General features: G+C 40.9%; 1 protein-coding gene across 4 annotated transcripts in view; it reads left to right on the plus strand.

The window, feature by feature from the left end:
- Positions 1 to 24,794, plus strand: part of SNX13 (sorting nexin 13) — a 308,184-nt gene that overhangs the window by 118,123 nt on the left and 165,267 nt on the right. For all 4 annotated transcript variants that reach the window (XM_033930949.1, XM_033930947.1, XM_033930946.1 and 1 more), the window contains one exon: positions 8,104 to 8,192. In XM_033930949.1, the coding sequence (XP_033786840.1) occupies positions 8,104 to 8,192 (89 nt within the window). The remainder of the gene's footprint in view (positions 1 to 8,103; positions 8,193 to 24,794) is intronic.

Consider the following 24,794-nt stretch of genomic DNA (forward strand, 5'->3'; position numbering starts at 1 on the left):
CAAGCAGTATGCAGTGCTCTCTGTACATTCCAAGGACTTCTCCTCCAACAGATGGTACTCATTCGAACTGTCAGTCCTCTATGTATGGAAGCAATTCAGACTTGGACAATTACAGTTTTCTCCTCAAAGCAGAATTAAGAGATTAAGAAATTTGTCCCTTTTAGCCCTATTGTTTTTCCCATTTACGCTCTTTCCTATAACTTATTGTAGTTCAACCCCCTTACCTTTTGTATAATGTATGTGTTATTGCGTGTTTTGCAATATGTTTTTTTGTATTTTGAATGTATTTATTATTTTTAAATATGTCCACTCCCTTTATTTTTATCTTTGTAAATCGCCTAGTATTTGGATAGGCATTTAATCAAATTTTAAATAAATTTGAAAACTTGGAATGTGTTGGTGGACAGATTGAGCAGACTCCTTCAACCCCATGACAAACATCCTGTGTCATATTTTCTACAAATGGGAAACTTCAGACATAGATTTCTTTGCTTCCCCACAACTACAAACTTCTGCTCTTCAATATTTTTTTTTTTTTTTATATCTATATATTTTTTTTTTTTTTTTTTTTTTTTAATATATTTAAATATATATATATACAAATATATAAACATATTTTTTTTTATTTATTTTTTTATATATTTAAATATATTCAAAAATTTTTGAAATCAAAAGATTTACCTTACTTATCATTATTCTTCTAAATCATCAGATTTTTTCTTTATAATCATTTGCAATTTTCTGTGTGAAGAATAAACATGTGGTATATTAGAATCACCGATTCAGAGAATTTAAAACTTATTAGGTAAACTTGCGTTTCAAATCAAGATCTTTTTATTTCTTTATCTTAGTTTATCTTTTTTGAAACGCAAAGTTTTATATTTGAAACGCAAGTTTAGCCGGAAGCACCGCCTACTACAGGAAGTAGCTTTAACCAATCATATTTTGTTATCTTTCTATCTCTATGAGCATTTTCTGTCCAATCAGCATGCCTCTTAGTCTTTTGTAGAGGAATTCTTCCTCCGTCATCATTCAAGACGGATCTCTGTCCACTTCTCTATTCTGCATGTAAGTTTGTTCCGTTTAAAATTCTAGAACTGAATCTTGTATATTTCTTACGATTTTACTTCTTCTTTGCTTCTTATGTAGAATGTTGTTTGTTATTCAAATATTAGTTTGATCTTCGTGTGCTCTTCTTCCGTTGCTCTGAAAGTTCCAATTTTCCAACTGAAGATTTCAATTTTCTGTTAAAGTTTTGTCAATCATATAAATATATATATATATATTTATATTTTTATAAAGTAATCATCCTTATATTGTCATTGGTTGTTCATGTTGATTTAAAAATTCTTGTAGTTTTATGGGGTCATTAAAGTTTTGAGTCTTGTTAGCGATAGTAACTTTCATTATCGCTGGGTAAAGGAGCCCAAATCTAGCTCCTAATGTTCTTAGTTGTGGTCTCATGTCCAAAAGTTGTTTTCTCCTCATTGCAGTTTCTTTCGCGAAATCTGGGATAATGTGTATTTTTGAGTCCTGGCATTTTAAATTTTTGTTTTCCTTGGCAAGTCGGCATATTTCAATAGCTTGTTGGTGTCTTAGAAGTTTAAATATTAAAGTTCTCGGTCCCGTTTGAGTATTATTTCTTTGTGCTGGAATCCTGTGTGCTCTTTCTATTTCTAGTTCTGTTTTGAATTTTAGAGGCAATATTTTGGGTAGAAATTTTTCCAGAAAGGCAATTGGATCGTTTTTTTCCACACCTTCAGGTAATCCAATTATTCTCAAATTATTCCTACGTTCGCGATTCCTGCTATCTTCAAGATTTTTTTTAATTTCTGTCACTTCTTTCCATATGATTTTGCTGTGACTCATATCTATGTTTAATTGTTCTGTATTATCTTCCAAAGTTGAAATCCTGTTTTCTGTCATGTCTACTCTTTTAGTAAGTATTGCAGCTTCTTCTATCGCTTTTTGTAATTTTTTATTAATGTCTAAGACAATTTCTTTGATTTGTCTTAGTTCTTCCATGACGTCCAGGTTTTTTTTCTGTTGGCAGTGGAGTTTTAAAAGGTGTACCTGGCTCTGGTTTCGATCTCTTGTTACTTCCTGATGTTCCGGCTCCCAAATCAGCTTTATTTTGTTTAATTGAAGTCATGTTGTATATATTTTTGTGAATTCTTAAAAAATATTTGGTAGTATTTCTTATATATATGCTTGTCTGTGTGGAGCTACTCGTTTATCCAACCATCCGAGTTCGCGTCCAAGCCACGCCCCCCTATCTTTTGCCACATTACAAGAAACATTCTGTAATGAGGAAATCTCTTTTTCAATTTTTTCAAATTTCAAATTAGTTTTTGCATTGATATTTTGAATTGAGTTTGACAAGTCATCTAATTTACTCACGACTTTTGAAATATCTCCTGCTGATTTTGTGGAAGCAGCTTTGAGCTTCTGGAGCTCTCTCCATATATTTTGAAGAGTCACTGACAAGGAGTCGGTTCCCTTCACTCCTTGATAGGTAGTCAACTTGACATCCTGGATTGCGTGGTGCCCTCCTTCATGTGATTGCATCAAGCTCATTGGCTTTCCAGGAATCACACCACTCATGCCTTCCATTGCCGGGTTCAGTGGCGATCTCGCTGCTGGGGGGGAGGGAAAGCGATGTTTCAAACCCCAAGGCTCCAGCGTCTCCTTCCATCGGTGCTACCGCAGGGCTTCCCCCTACTACTACGGCTGGTGAGCTAGTCAGGAACCTGTCCATCTGCGTTTGTCCGGGTGTAGAAGGGTCCAGCCGGATAACGCCCTTGCGCTTACTATGGGGCATATTTCCTAACATGCTTTTGCAGTCAGGCTTAGAAGAGAAAAGGTAGGTAAGAATACAAGGTAAGACGGAGCTCTAGCACTGACTTCTATCACGCCACTGCAATCTTATTTTCTCAGACAGTTGGCAATGATGTTCTTTTGATGCTAATGGATCTCAGTGAGACGTTCGACACTATTGACCATCCTCTCCTCATTATATGGCTCTCTGAAATTGGAATCCGAAACACTGAGTTACGATGGTTCGCCTCCTTCCTGAATAATAGATCCCAAAGCATACTGTTCAAAGATGCAATATCGAAACCAAAATCAATCAAATACAGTGCTCCACAGGGGGCTCTATTATAGCCCCTATTAATCAATCTCTACATAAGACCAGTCCTAGACATAGCCCACAAATACAAAATACAGATTCACTCCTTCGCAGATGACATCTAACTATACCTACTGCTAGGAGAGACCTGTGACGCCCAGATCATGAAACGACTAAAATACCTCTCGGAAATCAAAAATTGGATACCTGTCAACAAATTACTACTAAATGCCTCCAAAATGGAACTCCTCTGGATCTGCAAAAAACACTGCAACCGCGCCCAACCCTCGCAATACTGGGACTTAACTACCATAACTGCTAAGGACTAAGTACGCAGGCTAGGAATACTCCTCGACTCCAACCTATCGCTTTCCAACCATATCTCTCAGGTGGTATCTTCCTTATTTTACTACCTGTGACAACTACGAAAAAGAAGGCACTAATTTCTGAATATGACTTCACCTAACTACTCTGCCCTAGTCCTCTCTCCTGCATGGACTACTGCAACACTCTATTCAATGGTCTCACAGCAAAGAATATACAATTTCTTCAGAGTGTTCAAAACATGGTAATCAGACTTCTAAAAACCTCAGTGGCCCGCAACCTCATCTCCCAGGCTCTATTGTTGGCACACTGGCTGTCTGTAGCTAAACGTGTTTTCTTTTTTTTTTATAATTCTTTATTCATTTTAAAACTTTCATCAAGTGTACAAAAATTGCAACACAATAACATAGATTTAACCACTTGTACATCTTATCATTATAACTTATAGTTGTAAATATAACCTTCCCTCTCCCATCCTGAAATCCTTTTAGTAATTTTTATTTTTCATATAATAGAAACCCTCCCCCCACCCTACCCTTATCTAAACGTGTTTTCAAGAGCCTGATGCTAGTATTCAAAACATTGCATGACATGATACTGGGCTACTAAGCTTCCTCTGTACTGCTGAACAGTTCCTCTACTCCCAGGATGAAATACGACTCAAAACACTCTCCTGGTCATGCCCTTCAACTGCAAACCACCAAACGATGTTCCTACTCCATACTGAGCTACTGGAATCAACTTCCCCCACAGATTAGATCCTTTAAAGGACTCAACTTTAGAAAAGCAATAAAAACATACCTCTCCACCTAACTCCCCTTCTAAGGCCGATAGATTACAAAGAAATATTAATGTATATTGGTACTAGATCAGGGTTGGGCAACTCCGGTCCTCGAGGGCCAGAATCCAGTCAGGTTTTCAGGATTTCCCTAATGAATATGCATGAGATCTATTTGCATGCACTGCTTTCAATGCATATTCATTGGGGAAATCCTGAAAACCTGATTGGACTCTAGCCCTTGAGGACCAGAGTTGCCCACCCCTGTACTAGATCCTCGGTATGTGTCACATAGGATAAAAACTTATATTGATAAATCTTGCACTGTAACTATATCAAATTTATCCTGAAACTGTATTTTATGTATATTAGATCCCTAGTATATGTCAAGTTATGATAAAACTTGTATTGAAAAACCTTGCTCTGTAACTGTGGCAAATTGTAACCTGTAAACTCTTTACTATGTATACTGGTATTAGATCCCTACTATGTGTCCAATTAGGATGAAACTTGTATCAAAAACTTTGTACTTTAACTAAGGAAAATTATAACCTGTTAAATGTATATTATGTATGTTAACCTATAACCCTTCATGAGGAAACATTTTTTTCACTGCTGCTGTGGTTGTGAGACAATTTAGCCAGGAGAGGGAGTGCCGGGTTTTCTGAGGTTTATTCTGAGTCTGCGCAGCAGTGTCAAGCAGGGGAGGTGGCAGGATTTCATACACTCTTGTCACAGACATTTAAATACCTACATGATGTAAATGTGCATGAGTCGAGTCTCTTTCATTTGAAAGGAAGCTCTGGAATGAGAGGGCATAGGATGATGTTAAGAGATGATAGTAATCTGAGGAAATACTTTTTTTACAGAAAGGGTGGTAGATTCTTAGAACAGTCTCCTGGAAGAGGTGGTGGAGGCAGACTGTGTCTGAATTCAAGAAAGCCTGAGATAGGCACGTGGGATCTCTTAGAGAGAGGAAGAGATAATGGTTACTGTGGATCGGCAGACTGGATGAGCCATTTGGTCTTTATCTGCCATCATGTTTCTATGTGTAGAACAAAACTGCAGAAGAGACAAATCGGTTTGGGCAAACAGTTCTCTAAAATCTTTTTACTTCCTGAGTGCCAACTTTTCCTCCAACCTATTAGGCTGTCACCAGGCTCCTGTATAGTTAATATTTAACCTCTTCCAGAGACATGATTCGGTGGCTTGGGAGTCCCACATGTGAGACTATTATACCTGCTTGTCTTCGGAGAAATGAAATATACTTGCCTGTAGCAGGTGTTCTCCAAGGACAACAGGTATATATATTCTCACAACCCATATACCTCTCCTAATTGACTTCTTAGCTTTGTTACTAACCTGCAGGTCCCATGAGCTGACGTCAGACAGGAAGGCACTGGCACATGTGGCACTGGCACTGCCTTAAAAAAATTTAAAGTGAGTCACGATCCAAGATGGCTGCAGCAGCCTGTTAGCTGGTTAGACGCTACAGAACGTTCCTGTTTTGATATTATACCATGCCGAAAAGAAGGGGGAAGAGCGTCGGTGGAGCCTCTTGATGCCTAGAAACCCCTTCTCTTGGTACTATTGGTGAGATCCTGAGGCGCCTTCAGAGAGAGCCCAATTTGCCAAGGATTCACCCACTGGAGACCCCGATGTGGAGCGACGCCATGGAGGAAATCCTAGGGCTAGATACCACTCTGAGCCCCGACACTAGAATCCTGCCTCCGCCACTTGAAATGAGCATGTCCGAAGAGGCAGTGCTCACATTGCGGGAGGCTGGTAGATCAGAGGGCTTGCTATTGGATTCTTGCCGAGAACCTATTAGTCCCGGAAAGCTGCCTGAAGCGAGAATGCAAGCTACGGGGACGGGCCAAGGTTCAGGTGAGGCAAAGCCAGTGACTGAGAACTCAAATTTCCCTCCTGAGGTTACATTGGATGTCTTATGGGACCTTGTTGCTAATTTAGGGAAATCAATTACTTCTCAATTAAATGATTTGGAGAAAAAGTGAACGAACAAAAAGACAAAATTTTCTTGCTGAAACAAGATGTGACAAAAATTAAAAATGAAACTCAAGAAATGTCAACAGATTTAATATCAGTTAAAAAGATAAAAAGAAATGTTGATTAAAGACAATACTGATTTAAGAAGAAAACTGGAAAATTTGGAAAACCAGAATCATGTTAACAATTTACGTCTGTTAAACTTTCCAAAAATTCCTATGGTTACTCCAATGGAAATGTTAAAAAGGTACTTTCTGGAAATTTTAAAGGTTCTAGAACAATCGATCCCTCCTTTTGTTCGGATATACTATCTGCCTAAAAAACAAGAGCAGCAGGATGGAATGGAAGAACAACCATTAGATGTCACTAATTTGTTAGAAGCCTCCGATGCAAGTATTGCTACCCCAGCGACACTCTTATTAACGGTAGCATTGCTACCAGATAAAGAGTGGATTATGAAATTATATTTCAAAAATAAATTTAAAGAGTTCCTGGGACACAAAATATAGGTTTTTCCTGATGTTTCTAAGGAAACACAAAGAAGGAGGCATCAGTTATTAATTCTTAAACCTGCTGTAACCTCAATTGAAGAAATTTTCTTCGTTCGATATCCATGTAATCATATCAGTCTATAAAATATCAATAGATATTGGTCTATAAAATATGTCTTCCTAGATTCATCTCATTTATCCAGCTTTGTTTCACTAAAACGCCTTGGTCAAGAAAAAATTCCAACAACCTCTAAAGAATAGAAATGGATTCACACCCAGCACAGTCTACTCTTTCTTCATAATTAGTAATTTTTATGTTTCCTAAAAAATCCATGCTTACTTTAATCTTGGATCTAAATTTAAAGGACTTAAAATAGATTAAGTGATGCTGAAATTCCTAATTATCATTTTTTATTTAATTATCAATTTTGATTTAAAAACTATTGTCTTAATATAACTTTCTGTTCAAGATGTTCAGTGCTTGGATGTTTTTGGGTTTTTTTTTTTAAATTATAAATAAAATTTTAAAAAAAATTTAAAGTGATAGTGCACTTGATAGTGCCTGTACCTGATTCCGTGAATGATGTCGCACACATGTGAGAATATGTACCTGCTGTCTTCGGAAAACACCTGCTACAGGTAAGTATCTTTATTTTCTGGTTGGGTACCATATTGAAGTTTTGTTGACATTTTTAATATTATAAGAAATATTTAAAAAAAAAGTTGTGCCCAATGCAGTGTTTCAGAAGTAGACTATTAGTAATGCTCATTATTTTAAAATTGAATTGATGTGTTTGAATTATTTCAGCAAATTGCTGCCTTTCTATTCCACCCTTGGAAAGGATGTTGCACCAGACACGTAGAGGTATATTTTCAAAGTACATAGAGACACAAAGTGCCATAGGTTTTTTGGGTACTTTGTGTGTCTATGTGCTTTGAAAATGAGCCCCATAGTAACATAATAGATGATTTCAGATAAAGACCTATATGGTCTAGCCAGTCTGCCCAACAAGATAAACTCATAGAAGAGGTATGATGTGACTTCTTTCCTTGCTGTTTTCAGAGCACAGACCATTGAAGTCTGCCTGGCCTTAGCCTTGATCTCCAACCACTGAAACTGGCATTGAAGCCCCACTCCAGCCCGTCCAAATCTCTAGTTTTGATCAGGGCACAGAACATTCAATCTGCCCAGCACCGGCCTATCTGTCCAGCTATGATCAGGGACAAACTGTAGAAGTCTGGCCTGGTTCTCTTAACTTCTGAAGCTGAATCTGTCCAGCCATGATCAGGGCACAAACACAATGAACATAGATTTTTAAAAAAAAAATGAATATTAGAGTTCTGAAGTTTTTTTGTGGTTCTTTTACTTTCAGACATCAACGCTATAAAAAATCAAATAAACAGCTTATTATTTGTAAAGAAAGTATGTGAAACAAGAATACAGAGATTGCAGTCAGGAAAAGTAAGTGTTTATTTTACATCTGAAATTAAGATTTTGGAGGACAGATACTGTGGACAAGAAAATTTTGTCAATCCTATCTGTAATCTATTGATTTGGAACTAAGAATTCTTTGTCTGAAACTGGTGGTGTTCATATATGTTGCTATAGGAAGAGATATGGGTTTGTCTGCTCAATCGTTCTTACACAAGAATAAAAAATAATTTGGAGGTAAGGGCCGTAAAGCCCATGTAGTTGATTTATTCCTGCTGCAATTTTATAGGCCTTCATAATTTCAAACATTAGTTTTCACATCTTTTATATCTAAGGGTTTGTGACCATGTTCTTGGACCTAGTGGTATTACCCATCACATATCCAAACTTCCCAGGTGCTCTCTGGTCTTCAGTCTCCAGCTTTTCTATTAAGACAAACATAACAGGGCTTAAACAGTTACTCTTAAAACATCTGACTAGGGCCTTCCCGACACCTCCTGGTCATCCCGAGGTCATAGAAATATAGAATGGCGGAATAGAAATCCCTAATGTAATGTAATATGACAGCAGAAAAGGGCCTTTGGCCCAACAAGTCTGCCCACTCAAATAACCCTCCCCCTAAGTTCTTCTTTGAAGTGAACCCACATGTTGATCCCATTTGTTCTTAGTCAGCCACGTTATTGCCTCAACTACCTGAAGTGGAAGATCATTCCAACGGTCAACTACCCTTTCGGTGAAGAAGTACTTCCTAGTGTCACCATGAAATCTCCCACCCCTGAATTTTAGCGGATGCCTTCTTGTCGCCGTAGGTCCTGTAAGGAAAAAGATGTCTTCTTCCACCTGAATACGGCCAGTAACGTATTTGAACGTCTCTATCATGTCACCCCTCTCTCTGCGTTCCTCAAAAGAGTATAGCTGCAACTTACCTAGACGTTCTTCATATGGGACATCCTTGAGTCCTGAGACCATCCTGGTGGCCAACCATTGAACCGATTCTATTCTCAGCACATCCTTCTGATAATGTGGCCTCCAAAATTGCACACAGTATTCCAGATGTGGTCTCACCATCGACCTGTACAGCGGCATTACCACTTTGGGCTTAAGGCTGACAAAACTTCTCTGGATGCAACCTAGCATTTGTCTAGCCTTGGATGAGGCTTTCTCCACTTGATTGGCTGTCTTCATATCTTCACTAATGATTACTCCCAGGACCTGTTCTGCAATAGTTCTAGTTAAGGTCTCACCATTCAGAATGTAGGTTTTGCATGGGTTTCTGCTACCAAGGTGCATAACTTTACACTTCTTGGCATTAAAATTCAGCTGCCAAATAGTAGACCAGTGCTCCAGTAAAAGTATGTCTTGTGTCATAGTGTCGGGCACGGTACCTTCGCCCACTATGTTGCATAATTTAGCATCATCGGCAAATAATGCAATTTTACCTCGAAGTCCCAGAGACAGATCTCGTATGAAGATATTAAATAGGATTGGACCCAGGACCGAGCCCTGCGGTACTCCACTGTGCACTTCCGACTTTTCAGAGGGAGTACCGTTTACCACCACCCTTTGATGTCTGCCACTGAGCCAGTCTTTAACCCATGCAGTTAATATTTCTCCTAGCTCCAACGAACTCATCTTGTTCAAAAGTCTACGGTGTGGGACGCTATCAAAAGCCTTACTGAAGTCCAGATACACTACATCTAGGGAATCTCCCTTGTCTAGTTGTTTTGTTACCCAGTCAAAGAAGCTGATCAGGTTGGATTGGCAGGATCTCCCCCTTGTAAATCCATGCTGGTGGGGATCTCTCAGTCTCTTATCATCCAGAACTGTATCTAATTTGTGTTTAATCAATGTTTCCATAAGTTTACACACTATTGACGTGAGACTTACTGGTCTGTAATTTGCAGTCTCTAATCTGCATCCCTTTTTGTGGAGCGGAATGATGTTAGCTGTTTTCCAGTCTAATGGAACTTTCCCCGTGCTCGGAGAAAGATTGAGGAGTGTGGCTAAAGGCTCTGCCAGGACATCTCTCAATTCCCTAAGCACTCTGGGGTGCAATTTATCCGGTCCCATGGCTTTATTCACTTTGAGCCTTGACAATTCTTGGTAGATGCTGCTGGTGGAAAATTCAAAATTCCTGAACAGGTCTTCTGAGCTCTCCCTTGTTTGCAGCTGTGGACCGGATCCCGGTGCCTCACAGGTAAAGACTGAGCAGAAGTATTTGTTCAGTAGTTCGGCTTTATCAGAGTCCGATTCTGCAAAGTTGCCGTCGGGTTTCCTCAGGAGCACTATCCCGTCTGTATTCCTCTTTCTATCACTAACATACCTGAAGAAGGATTTATCCCCTTTTTTAATATTCCTAGCTAAATTTTCTTCCATCCGGAGTTTGGCGTTTCTTACTGCTGTTTTAACAGTTCTAGATTTCTCTAGATAAGCTTCTTTGGCTTCTGGTCGTTGTGATTGTTTGTAGGATACAAATACTCTTCTGTTTTACGAGTTCCGAGATCTCCGCAGAGAACCATTGGGGTTTGTTATTTCTCCGCCGTTTACTCACGGTTCTTATAAAGAGGTTGGTTGCTTCCTGTAGGGTAGATTTCAGAGCTGACCACATTACCTCCACATCATCTGTTGTGTCTTGGTTTTGTAGTGCCTCAGAGACAAAATCTCCCATGCTCTCGAAGTCAGTGCCCTTAAAGTTAAGGACTTTCGTTGATGTGTTCGACCTCGTGGATCCCTTCCTGAGGTGAAACCAAACCATGTTGTGGTCACTGGAGGCCAACGCCTCATCTACTGAAACCTCTGTGACGCTATCTCCACTGGTGAGTAACAAGTCCAGAATCGCCTGATCCCTGATGGGCTCCAGTACCATTTGTTTGAGCCGTGCTCCCCGTATAGAGGTTAAGAACATAAGAGCATAAGAATTGCCACTGCTGAGTCGGACCAGTGGTCCATCATGTCCAGCAGTCCGCTCACGCGGCGGCCCTCTTGTCTAAGACCAGCACCCTAACTGAGACTAGCCTTTTGCTGCTGCTGGACATAGCTGAAAGTTTGTTCCAGTTTATATCTGGCATGTTGAAGTCCCCTCACAGTACAGTGTCTCCAAGCAGAATGATGGTTTCGATGTCTTCAATTAATTCTTTGTCTATGTTGTCTTGTTGTTTCGGAGGTCTGTATACAATGCCCAGATACAGGCATTTGCCACTTCCCCTGGCAAGGTTCACCCAGAGGGACTCCCCTGTTTACTTGATATCAGTGATTCTGGTAACTTTGATTTCTTTCTTGATATATAGTGCTACCCCTCCTCCGTTTTTGCTTTCTCTGTTTCGGCGGAGTAAGTTATAACCTGGTATAGCCATATCTCATCCATGTTTCAGATATTGCTACCACATCTAGGTCGGCACTCCTCATTTCCGTCTCTAATTCCAGTATTTTATTGCCTAAACTGTGGGCATTAATGTACATAGCCTTCCATACTTCGTGTTTGCCCGGTCTGCGTGGAGATTTTCCCGCTTGACTTAATTTGCCCTTTATTTCCCTGTTTCCCATGGCTTTATTCACTTTGAGCCTTAACAATTCTTGGTAGATGCTGCAAAGTTGCCGTCAGGTTTTCTCAGGCGCACTATCTCGTCTGTATTCCTCTTTCTATCACTAACATACCTGAAGAAGGATTTATCCCCTTTTTTAATATTCCCAGCTAAATTTTGCCCTTTATTTCCCTGGCCTCATCACTCTTCATTGGCCCCCTGGATTCTCCCTGATCCTTGCTGGCCTTCTGGTCATCAGACAGCTCCTGGTGTCATTACCAGTCTCCGCAAGTCGCAACCATCTCAGCTGATCCCTCCACCAGTTGCTTCCAGACCTTCGGCCAATGGTTTCCAGGCCTATCAGGCTGCTTCATCTGGGATCCTCTCTGACAGCTTCTGGTGCCATTACTGGTCTCTCTGCCAGTCGCCACCAGTCCTGCCTGTTCCTCTGCCTAGGACCCATCAGACCCCCTCAGGCTAGGATCTCCAGCCAGCTCAACCATAGCTCTTCCAGCTGCTTGTGGGGCCACTGCCAGTTCCCAACTCCTTTGCCTCTTGGGTCCCCACGAGTCTTGGATTCTTCATCAGTCCCACCACCGGTCGTCAAGCCTGCATCCCACCTAGACTTCAAAATCTACTGAGCCCTCTGGCTACTTTGTCTTCCAGATCCCTCTCTGCTGATATATAGGTCCCCTTGGATCCTTCTTCCACTGAGCTTCCTTCGTACAGGGCCATAGCTCTCTTCTGGTGTATATGTCCCCGCGGACCCCACCACCACCGGGCTTCTTACTTCGCTGCACCAGTACCCCCCTGCCAAGACTGGTCAACCTGGCACTCTACTCTGCTGTACCAGGCCCCCTGTCAGTACCAGTTAGCAGTGGTCTTCAGGGTTTACAGGGAGCTAGGCCAGAGGCTAGCATTCCTCTTCCCGAGAGTTGCCCAGCTCCCAAAGGAGCTGCTTTGCAAATCAGTTCACTTCTCATGCTCAATGTGCTCCACTTGTCGGGCTCCCTTCGCTGGCCAGTGACAGGTACTCCACCCTGCCACACTCCCCCCCACTCCTCTGAAGAGCCCTTCCAGACCTGTGGACCTTCCCACCACCAGGCTTCCTACTCCGCTGCACCAGTCCCCCCTTGTCAGGTCCCCCTGTCAGGTCAGCCTGTCCACTGATGCACCATGCCCCCTGTCTGTGCCGGTCAGCAATAGTCTTCGGGGCTTACTGGGAGTTAGGCCATAGGCCATCATTCCTCCTCCCGAGGGTTGCCCAGCTCCTGAAGGAGCTCTTTTGCAAATTGACTCTCCTCTCAGGCTCAATGAGCTCCACTGCTCGGGCTTCTTTCGCTGGCCAGTGACAGGTGCTCCAACCTGTCACAGGGTTATTTATGCTTGTAACAGAATGAGTGAGGGTGGACATGGAGCCTTGATGTAATTTATTGATGTAAAGGGAGGTGGGTAACCTGTTTGTCATAAATGAGGAGGAATGAATATGCAGAAAGTTAGTCTCTTTTCTCAAGAGTTCTCCTTGTTGCCTGCCCCTGCAAGGCCATGGCATACACTAGTCTCTCCAAAACAGCACAAACAGCTTGCCTCTGGCCTCAGTCTCAGAGTTAAAGATGTATTTAAATATTCAGCACAATTGGGCCAGGTTTGGCTCTAAGTTCCAAAGTTAGTTTCAGCAGGGTCCCAAATAAACTTGACCTATTTTAGTGGAGCTTTTGCTTCTGATAACTTTTTCATAAAAGCACATGACAGAGGGCTGCTTGTCTCTTCTCAGTGCTTTCGTTCAGATACCGCAGCCCAGCTTGGAGCAAATCTAATTCATTGTGGATATCCTGAAAACCTGATTTGTTGGGGTTCTCAGGACAGGTTTTAGAACCATTGGAGAAGTCCTTTCCTGGGGCCTCCTTGACTTGAGGTGCATTGTGGGTTTTTATCTTGCCCGGACCATGCTATCCCTGCTCTGTCTTTGCAGAGTATTATCTTCCCTGCTCTGTAGTACATTCTCTAAGGTGGCTTTTTGGTTGTGAAGGAGTGCTATTGAAGGGATGCAATAACGTGTGTTCTTGTTGGTTTGTTTGTTTTTTCTTTATTGGAAGGCTGTCCATTTTGCCATTATAGTTTCTATGAAGAAATATTTCTTTATATTACTCCTGAGTTATACCTCCCTTTGAGCCACCTGCCATCTTGTTCTATTAGCTGCTTGGACATAATTTGAATTTTTGAGGTATTTAAATGTCTGTCATACCTGCTTTATCTTCTAGTATATACCTAAGTGCTAAACTCTTATGCGGTCTATACAGCTCTTCTCCATAAAGAATTTCTGGAATTTTATACTTCTCTTATAAATTAGCAAATTTCAGCTACACTCATTGTACCATAAGCTATGGCATTAGCATGTCATGCAAAGTAGGTGAGGCTTTTTCAAATGAAAGAAAACTCCAGAAGGAGAGGGCATAGGATGAAGTTAAGAGGTGATAGGCTCAGGAGTAATCTAAGGAAATGCTTCTTGACAAAAAGCGTATAGATACGTGGAATAGTCTCCCAGTAGAGATGGTGGAGACATAGACTGTGTCTGAATTCAAGAAAGCGTGGATCAGGCATATGGGATCTCCTAGGGAGAGGAGAAGATAGTGGATGCTATGGATGGGCAGACTGGATGGGCATTTGGCCTTTATCTGCCATCATGTTTCTTTTAGTTTAAGAAGTCCTTTTACCTAACCTGCAGTAAAAATAGGCCTTAGTGCGCCTGGAGGAGGATCTTTCCTGGCATGCTAAGGCCATTTTTACCAATTTTCACAAGTTGGAACACTCACCCCCAAGTAAATGAACACACTATCAATTAATAAGAAGAGAATGAAAACAACCTCTTCTCCCTCCCCCTACTTTCCAGGATTAGACTGCTATATTGCCTAGATAATAGCTCAGGAGAAGTTCCACAGAATGAAAACTCCTCTCATGAATAAGTGAAGATTTTCCGTACCGCTGGTTGTTCAGTAACTTGGACACAAACAGCTGTGTGCTATAATGAGCAAATATTCGAGTTTATTTAAAAGATGTAAAGTAAAAATAATATAACAGCATTCTTTTGTATCCAGGGGAGAGAAGAAAACCCTTTAAAATCTCCTGACCTTCTCTCCCAAGAACAGCTGTGGACCCTAAACATTTATATTCCTTCTGACATCGTTCTGTGGCAATTAACATAAAATAGCCTAGCTCAGGCATGTCCAACTTAGAACAGATCGTGATCTATTTTTTTCTGGCCAAAAGTGCCGGTGATCTACCACCATGAAAATTAAGTTTCAAATTAGTTTCAAATTAAATTTTCTGAGTTCAAATATTTCTATTGATTTTCAATATACAATAAACAAAGAAAAATAGTATACAGTAAGGAATACATTGAGAGATATATATATGCACTAACAGAGTTAGTGCCTCAGTACATTCTAGAGCCATATAAAGACAAGTGAAGTAGAGAATCTTAATAATAATACAGTAATGTGATATCTCAATGTCAAACATATCCTAATCCTGGAGAGGAGGAGGAAATAGTAGAGAGAAGGATATCAGATTGAATGAGATAAGCATACTAGATAATAGGAAGGAAAAAGTAATATCAAAGAGATAGAAATAAAGTAGGGCGGGCATCAACATCTTTAATGAGTATTCCAATATCGACTGTGAGGGACAATAATTCAGAATCAAGCCGTCAGTGAAGTCAACGGCTGTGCAGAAAAATGTTGTATAGGTTCCCAGATGTGAGATATGGCCAGGGCTCTGTTAGAGAACTCCGCAGCTTTGATTTCATATGAGTGAGTCATGAGAACAGAATTCCACCAAAATACAATGTTAAGGGTATCTGCTGATTTCCAGTTATGAAGGATCATTTGGATCGTAAGGGCAATTAATATGTTAAGGAGAGATTGTTGATTAGGAGTAAGTGGATCAATCACTGCTAAAGATCTAAAGAGAAGAATGTCAAAGGTGAAGTCAGATGTGATAGGAAGTATTCGTCGAATATGTTCCCAAATTTTAGTCCAGAATGAGGTAAGAAGAGGACAAGCATAGATCATATGGTGGAGAGTGCCCATTTCCGTACTGCAGTGCCAACACAGATTTGAGTCCCTAAGCCCAGTTCGAAACAGTTTGTAAGGTGTCCAAAAGGCATGATAAGCTAAAAAGTAGAGTGATTGCGTCAAGCTAGTAGAGGCGGTTGGGCGAATAATTTTACAGAAATGTCGTGCCCAATCTGCATCCGAGCTGCACCAAGAGGTAAAATTCACCCAGGAATCGGTAGTCCTGTTGGATCTAGGGAAGAGGTGAGATCTAAGTTCTTTATAGAAGAGAGAAGTTGAGTGGCCTAGAAGAAAGCCCTGTTGAGACAGGGTGATGAAATGGGATATTTGAGAGAAGGTGAAAATAGAGGGGGAATATTTTTTCAGACATTGAGAAAGTTGGAGCCAGTGGAAACATTCCGAAGGGGGCAAGTTAAATTTATCCATAATCTGAGAGAAAGATAATAGAGATTCTTTGTGCAGAACTTGACCCAAAGACCATATACCCTGATCAATCCACAAGCGCCAATGTACTGAGCGGTTACCTATGCTGAACAGGGAATTATGCCACAAAGGAGCAGCCAAAGTGTGTCTTCTATCAGAGTTTGAGAAGATATCAAAATGTTGTATGGCCTGAAGAGTTGCAGAAATAGTCACAGATTTAGAAGAAAGAGTGGACGAAGAGGTATATGGTAGGCAAGATAAGGGAATAAGGTTCGAAAGATATTGTTCAATGTGGACCCAGGCAGCATAATCATTATCTTTATCTATGCCCTGAAGCCATATAGAGCTATAGCGAAGTAATGCTGTGATATGATATAAAAAAAAATCAGGGAAGCCCACTCCTCCTTCTTCCTTGGAAGATTTAAGGATTTTCATTGAAATACGAGGAGGTTTCTTATTCCAAAGGTAAGCCGATAGTTTACTCTCTATTGATTTGTAAAAAGCTTTGGGGGCTAATCCAGGAAGCATGGAGAGATAGTAATTGATAATTGGGGAGATGGTCATTTTAATAGCTTCCAGTCGCCCCCACCAGGATACAGACAGAGGAGACCATCTTTTCAATATATTCTCTACTTTGACGGTTATAGCTGACAAGTTGATGGACATCATTGTCTCAGTGTCCTGATGGAAGAGAGTTCCAAGGTATTTCAGGGAAGAGTCTGCCCATCTAAAGGAAATCGGGCCACAATCAGATAAAGAGGTGGCGTCATTAAGGGGCATGATTTCCGATTTATTCCAATTAATGCGGTAACCTGAACCTGAGGAAAAATCAGAGACTAGTTGAAGTAAGATAGGAATAGAGTAAGCTGGTTTGGAAAGGAACACAAGTAAGTCATCAGCATAAGCCAAAGTTTTAACCTGTATAGAACCAACCTGGATCCCTAAGAGATGAGGGTGTTGATGGATAGCTAGTAAAAGAGGTTCAAGAGCCAAGTTAAAGAGGAGTGGTGAAAGGGGACATCCCTGGCGAGTTCCTCTATTCAGATGGACAGGAGAAGAGAGGGAATCATTAATCCTTAATCTCGATGCAGGTTTGGTATAGAGAATACGAACCCAATCTATAAAGTCCGAACCACAGCCAAACCAGGATAGAGAGGTAAATAGGTGATTCCATTCGACCATATCGAAAGCTTTTTCAGCGTCAAGGGATATTGCGACCAGGGGATCGATGGAGGAGTGGGCAAAATCAAGAATGGCATTAAAAGTGCGTGCATTGTCCCCAATAAAACGGTTTCTCATGAAACCTACTTGGTCCGGGTGAATAAGGATACCCAAAATTTTATCCAGTCGGAGAGCCAGAATTTTCGCTAGAATTTTACAGTCAGTGTTTAACAATGAGATAGGTCTGTAGTTAGCTACATCAGTGACATCCCTCCCAGGTTTGGGGAGAACAATGATATGTGCTTCGGTAAAGTTCCCTTGATCATTTGGGAAGGAGAACAAATAATCATATAGTTCTTTCAGCAACGGGACTAGATCGCTAGAAAAGGTCTTATAAAATTCAATAGGATAGCCATCCGGCCCTGGAGATTTGTGAGAGGCGAGCGAGCTAATAGCTGTTGATATCTCTGACTCCAGAATGGGTGCTCCTAAAGAAGAAGCCTGAGATTGAGATAAGGAAGGGTGTGCTATATCTTGGAGAAAGGTATTAGTAGGCTTAGTAGAGATATCAGCAGAAGAAGAGTAAAGCTTCTCATAGAAGGAAGAAAAAATTTGGGAGATGGAAGCGTCATCAGTGGCTAACGTGCCATCCTCCTTTTTCAAGGCAGCAACTCTTGAGCATTGCTTACGATTGGCCAGATATCTGGCTAGAGAACGACCAGCCTTGTTAGCCGAGGAGTACATACCGGATTTGGAGATGACAAAGTCCTTTTGAGCTTTCAGACGGGAAATAGAGTTGTATTCAATTCTTTTCTGGATGAGTTCTGGTAAGACATGAGGAAGTTTATCCTGAATGTGTTGTTTTTCCAGAGTGGAAATATCTCGTTCCAGCTCGTCGAGTTTAGAGGAATCCGATTTACGTTTCCATGCAGAAAAGCTGATTGCTTCCCCCCTGAAGCTCACTTTAAAGGCCTCCCAGACAGTGTTGAAGGAAGGAGAGGAGGGAATATTATTAGCAAAGAATTCAGCGATAAAATTATGAGTTTTGTCCTGAAAGGTGGGTTCTGAAAGAAGCAAAGTGTTGAGGCGCCACACATGTTTAGGAAAAATATGTTGTATTTCAATATGTATACCAATAGGAGCATGATCAGATAATATGATAGGATGAATGGTAGAAGCAAGAATTTGAGGAAGGAGAGATTTGGAGATGAGAAAGTAATCGATTCTTGAATATGATCGATGAGGGGCTGAGTGATAAGTAAATGATTGCTCGTCAGGATGTGTAAGTCTCCATGGATCACATAAACCTAGATCAGTAATGATGTTATGAAGTTCGGTCCACATTTTAGGGGCGCAGAAGGGAGATGGAGACATTCTATCTATGTGGGTATCCAATGGAAGGTTAAAATCTCCGCCAACTATCAAAGGATATTCAGAGAAATTTAATAGATTGTCTCATAGTGTTAACATGAAAGAAGGAGTATCAAGATTTGGTGCATAAAGGTTAAGCAGAGAGATTTTAAAAGTCCCTATGAGCACTGAGGCAGCCACCCACCGACCTTCAATATCCGAGGATTGATGAATAATACTGGCCTGAAGAGATGATTTAAGCAATATAGAAACTCCTCTCTTCTTAGAAATTGCTGGAGAAAATATGTGAGTTGGGAAACTGGGGATTTTGAGTAGGGAGCAATCCTTAGGATTCAGGTGGGTTTCCTGTAAAAACAGAATATCATAATATTTTAGTGCAAGATAGTCCACAATTTTCTTGTATTTCAGTGCTTGATTGATGCCGTTGACATTCCAGGAAGCGATTCTAATGAATGTCATAGTAGTATAGTAAATATTGTAATAGATGTATAGCCCCGAAGGGGATGCCCGCCCCAGGAAAGAGAAAAAGGGAGAAGAAGAAGAAGAAGAAAATCCAGAAGAGAAAGAGGATCAGGAACCACCTCCAGGAGGAGAGGGAGATATTAGAGAGTGCCAGTTTGCCCGAGAAGCAGTGGCAAGGCAACAAGCAACCCACTATAAGTTCAATAGACAAAGTGCTGATACCAACAATGGTAAGAAGTACAAAAATAGTGTAATAATAACAACATACAAGTAGAGAGAACAATTACCAACTATGGTAAAATAGGTGTCAATAGTGATATACCCCATAACTGTGAGGGGTAATTTAACAGAAAATATGTTAAGTCAGGTTGAACAGAGTACCAGAATAGGTCAACATGGAGGGTTCAATTGTAAGAGGACTCAAAGGGATATCTACAGGCTTGAAAGGGAACATAACAACCTGTAAGGTCAATCCCTGAGAATAAACACCAACCCCATTACCTACTTAATATTCAGCCTCACCAGATGTATATAGCACCAATAGTATTTAGAATAGTCATACCCCAGATAAGTACAATACAAATTCATGATATAATAAAAAGTACAAATCATACCAGAAAAAGGATAAAATAATGCAGACAATTCATAGGAAGGATAGGATCTCAAATACATAATGAAATGAAACATTAGAATAAATGGTAATAAAATTTAGGTGTAGCTTCTAAAATAACTTCATCTGTCATAACAGGTAATAATAATCATTAAATCAATTTAAGACGAAGGTTAGAGAATAAATAAAATACATTACATTCGATAAACTGAAAGACTGTGACAAAGATGTTAAATTCATTCATCGTAAGAGAGCAGGTATTCCAATAAGTGAATCAAGAATCAATAAAATTAATAATATGCACAATGCGAAGTAAGTGTGTGTGACATATGAGCATATTAGTGAGTGGAAATTCATCTATCAAGATTATTGCAGTTAATTGGGGAGAAAGATCAGGTAATAAATTATTAAGACATAAAGTTCATTATAGAGGTAAAGATATGCTCTTGCAAAAGACAGAAGGAAAAGAAGGTGATCAAACTTAAAAGGGAATTGTAAGAATTTCTTAAGCAACGGCACAAGTTAATACTATAAACAAGGAAATGGTATCAGTAATAATTTACGTCTAGCATGACAAGTGTATTTAATCATAAAGTAGTTCTAATGTAGAATTCATATTAGGAGTGAAATTCATTGCAATTGATAGAAAAGTGAAATGTGGTAAGGAAATTGAATTCATTCAACATAAAAGTGCATTTAGATCATAAAGCCAATCAAGAGTTGATAAAATTAATAAGGTGTATAGTGCAAAGTATTTGTATATGTCTTAGCAGCATATCTGTGAGAAGAGACATGTCTAAAAAATTTATTGCAGTTAGTTAGAAAGAGAGATCAGGCAATAGATCATATTGATATATATAATTCATTATATAGGTATAGATGTGCCCATAGAAAAGAAGGAAGAGAGAGAAGCAGTCAAGTTCATAAGAGAATTGCAGATGTTTCATAAGCAGTGCTATTACGTAAAACCATGAACAGGGAAACGGTAATGGCAGTAATTTCAACTATCCTACCTAATATAGTTAATTATTAAATAATTCTGAGGTACAGTTCATAATAGAAGTAAAATTCATTGCATTTGAAAAAAAGATATATTATGGCAGTATGAACAAGTTCATTCATCATGAGAGTGCAGGTATTTCATAAAACAAATCAAAAACTGTAAAATTGATAAGACTTATAGTACAGAAAAATTTAATGCATCGTAAGAGCGTTATATCATGGAAAGTCACATCAGATAGATTTATTATAGTTAATCAAGAAAAGGTATATGAAAAGAAGTCTTGACGGGATAGATAATTCATTACAGAAAAAGAGAGGAGCCCTCGGAAAAGAAGAGGGGAAGAGAAGCAATCAATTTCACAGAGGAATTGCAGTATTTCATAAGTTAGGCAGAAAGGTTAGATAGCGTTATAGAGCAGGGAATCAAAATAGATTCATCTAGCAAAACATGAGTAATTAATCATTAAGTAAAATTCATTGCATATGTGTGTTAGAAAATTTATAGGAAAAAGGTTAAATTCATTCAATAGTAAAGTGCCTTAAATCTGTAAAATTAATAGAAATCCGTAAAGTTAGTCGTATACACAGTACATGGCAGTTATAGCAGGCACGGTAGCGTAGGAATATGAAGAAATATATCCAATAAGTTAATCGTAGTTAAGCAGGGAGAAGAATCAGTCAATAAATCACAATAATATAGAAAATACATTACAGAGGTAGCGAGATACTTTCGGAAAAAGAGAGAAGAAAAGAAATAATTAAGTTCATAGAAGGATTGTGGAAATTCATCAGTTGAACTGTAACGTAAGACAGTGGGAGAGTGTAGTTAGTATAAAACAAATTTGTGCAGTAGAGAGCTCCGTATAAAGTCGGTTACAAGAGAAGAGGAGGAGAAGAAACTTAAACAGACAAGTGAAACTTAGCAATGTAAGAAGCTTAGGAAAAAATCATGAGCGGGGGTAAATCAAGAGCAACATTGAGTGGGAATTAAAATGGAGGGACAGAAAGGAGGGAGGAAGAAGAAGGCGGGAAAAGAAAACAAAATGGAGAACCAAACCAGTAACGTAGTAATCTAAAAATACGATGACCCAAAAATAAATTCATAAAAAAAATTATGATAGGGTGAAATTCATGTAGAGTAGTCCGATGGGCAGTCTATTCGTGAGTTGTATTGAGGCAAGCTGAAAATATAAGTTCGAGAGCAATGTAGATGAGGGTTGTGCAGATCATGAAACTCTTATCACCCCATTTTGGTCTGGTGAATCCAGGATCGTAAAACTTCAGGATCGGAGTAGTTGTCAGTTTTGTTGTGATAAGTTACACGGAGCCTAGCCGGATAGAAAAGTCCATATTGTGCTCCTAGGTCTTTAAGGTCTTGGCGTAGTGATAGAAAAGCTTTGCGTTTCGCCGCCGTTGCAGGGGCGAGATCAGGAACAATAATTATTTTTCTGCCCTGATAGAGCATCGAGGCCTTCCCTTTGGCAGTGGTGAGGATTGATAGTGCCTGTTGAAATCGGAGCACTTTGACGATTATAGGTCGCGGGTGTTTGGCGCCTTGCTGGGGAGTGGAGGGCGAGCGGTGAGCCCTTTCGAGTTCCAGCGCTGGTGAGAAATCGAGGTCCAGAAATTTGGGGAGCCAGGACGTTATGAATTGAAGGGTATCAGTGCCTTCAGCTCCCTCCGGGACCCCAAGGATACGCAGGTTAGATCTTCTGCTTCGGTTCGCCATATCTTCTAGCTCCGATGAAAGTTTCAAAATGGCTGCAGCATTAGAGTGAATCACAGGCACATCTTTCTCAACTGCCGCTACTCTGTTGACAAGAAGATCGAAGTGCTGTTGTGAAGTGGCTAGTTGTGTGTGGATCGTTTCCAGCTCGATGCGCATATCTTTTGAAATGTCGATATGCGATTTCATGAGTGATTTTATGCTTTGAAGCTCTGTCAGTATCGGGTCACATTCTTCCACGAGGTCCGTTGTCGAGCCGCTCTTATCGGGTGAAGGAGGAGCAGACTTAAGGCGTTTATTTGAAGGTAGAGCTTCCGATTTATTTTTTTTGGTAGCCATTAGACTCAGCAATCCTTAAGAGGTAAGAAGCTCCGTTTAAATGTTATAAAATAAAAGTTGGTATCAGCGATATGTTGCGATTATCTGATCAGGAAGTGGGAGCTTAACGCTCACGCAGCCATGCTTTCTAAGCCCAAACCGGAAGCCTTCAAATTAAATTTTAACCCAGTAAAGTTGGAGGATTTCCTCCCCCCCCCATTTTTAATGAACCTTCTGTCATTTACTTGGATGTCATCAGCTGTTAAGCAAATTAAGCAAAAACAAAACATAGAGACGAAGATCCAGTAAGAACTGCAAAGGGAAATGGAAAGTACATTTTTTTTTCTTAAAGTTTTATTGAAATTTGTCTCTAGGCACTAGCTTCCAAAACGATTCTTACGCAGCATGGGTCTTGAAAAAATGTCATTTTTAAGGGTTAATATTTTGTTTTCAAGAGATGGCTTGTTCAATGAGTAATATTTACTGACTAGTCATTAACGGGTGCTAGAATATGTCTATCTGTCTTTCTTTCTTTCTATGTCTCTCTCTGCCCCTGTCTCTTTCTTCCTTTCTTTGTCTCTCTCCCTCCCACTGTCTGTCTATCTTTTTTCTGTCTGTCTCTCTCCCTGGTCCCCTTTTTCTGTCAGTGTTTATTTCTTTCTGTCTCTCTCCCTGCCTGCTGTCTTTCATTCTCGTGCGCTGCCTGCCTGGCCCTCTTTTGTCTCCCCCCCAAAGCAAACCAAGATTGCTCCCTGGCCCCCTTTCCCTTCCCCCCCTCCCCCACTTCCCTGTGCAGCAACAGCAGCATTCCCCTCCTTCTCTGTGTAGCAGCAATAGCATTCCCCCCCCCTTCCCTGTGCAGCAGCATTCCCATTTCCCAGTACAGCAGCACTCCCCCACACTTCCCTGTACAGAAGCAGCATTCTCTCCTTTCCTGAGCAGCAACATTCCCCCCTTTCCCTGTGTAGCAGCAGCATTCCCCCCTCCCCTGTGTACTCACCCCTTGCCTGCTCCCCCTGTTCCCTTCCCCCATCCATTAGCATTCATTTCCTGCTCCCCCTGTGCATACGCTCTACTTGCCTCAAAGAAAAGCACTGCACCGCACTGTTGCTGGCCTCGGTGTCTTCTCTACACTGCGGCCAACCCTAGCGGAAACAGGAAGTTGTGAGAGGGCGGGCCGCAGTGGAGAGAAGATAGTGAGGCCAGTGGCAGCACAGTGCAGCACTTTTCAGTTAAACGCTGTGAGTAGGCAAGAGGGAGGAGGGGGAAAAATAGATGGCAGCAGGGGGGTTTGGAAGTCGGGGCGCGTGCGGCAAGCCGCCGCTCGCGTCTGAAGATTTTAAAAAGGCGCTTGGCATTGGGGCGCGTGCGGCAAGCCGCCGCTCGCACCTGAAGATTTTAAAAGCTCCCCTGGATCGGTCTGCCCTGCTCCTTACCTTAGTATATTTTTAAGTTGAAAGATGCGGCGGCTCCTCGCAGGAGCAGGGCAGACCGAAGAAACTCGAATATAAACCTGGATTTTTAGGCCATAAAATTGGCCAAAAATGGGAGTCCCGGTTTATATTCGGTTCATCCCCCAGTGACCACCCGAAATCTTCCTGGACTTCCTGCAGGCCTATCTTAGGCCGGAGGAATCTGTCCTGTCTCCTGCCCCGGCCGACACTAACAAATACCTCCTTCCCTCCCTCGCGTACCTTTTTGTTCCCTGGTGGTCCAGCGTGTATCCCCCGCTGAAATCCTCCAGAAGATTGTAAAGGTAAGTAGCCAGCGGCGCAACTGGGTTGGCACGCAGGAGCGAGTTTTTCATGCTCCTGGCCGGCCCTGCACTGCTCCTTGATAGGCTGCCGCAAGTTCTCATGGGATTTGTGGTTCTCGCGGCAGCCTATCAAGGAGCGGTGCAGGGCCAGCCGGCAGCGCAAAAAGCTCGCTGTTGCATGCCGGCCTTGGTGCGCCACTGACTACTTA

Source organism: Geotrypetes seraphini, chromosome 2, assembly GCF_902459505.1.
Source record: "Geotrypetes seraphini chromosome 2, aGeoSer1.1, whole genome shotgun sequence".
NCBI classification, from domain to species: Eukaryota; Metazoa; Chordata; class Amphibia; order Gymnophiona; family Dermophiidae; genus Geotrypetes; species Geotrypetes seraphini.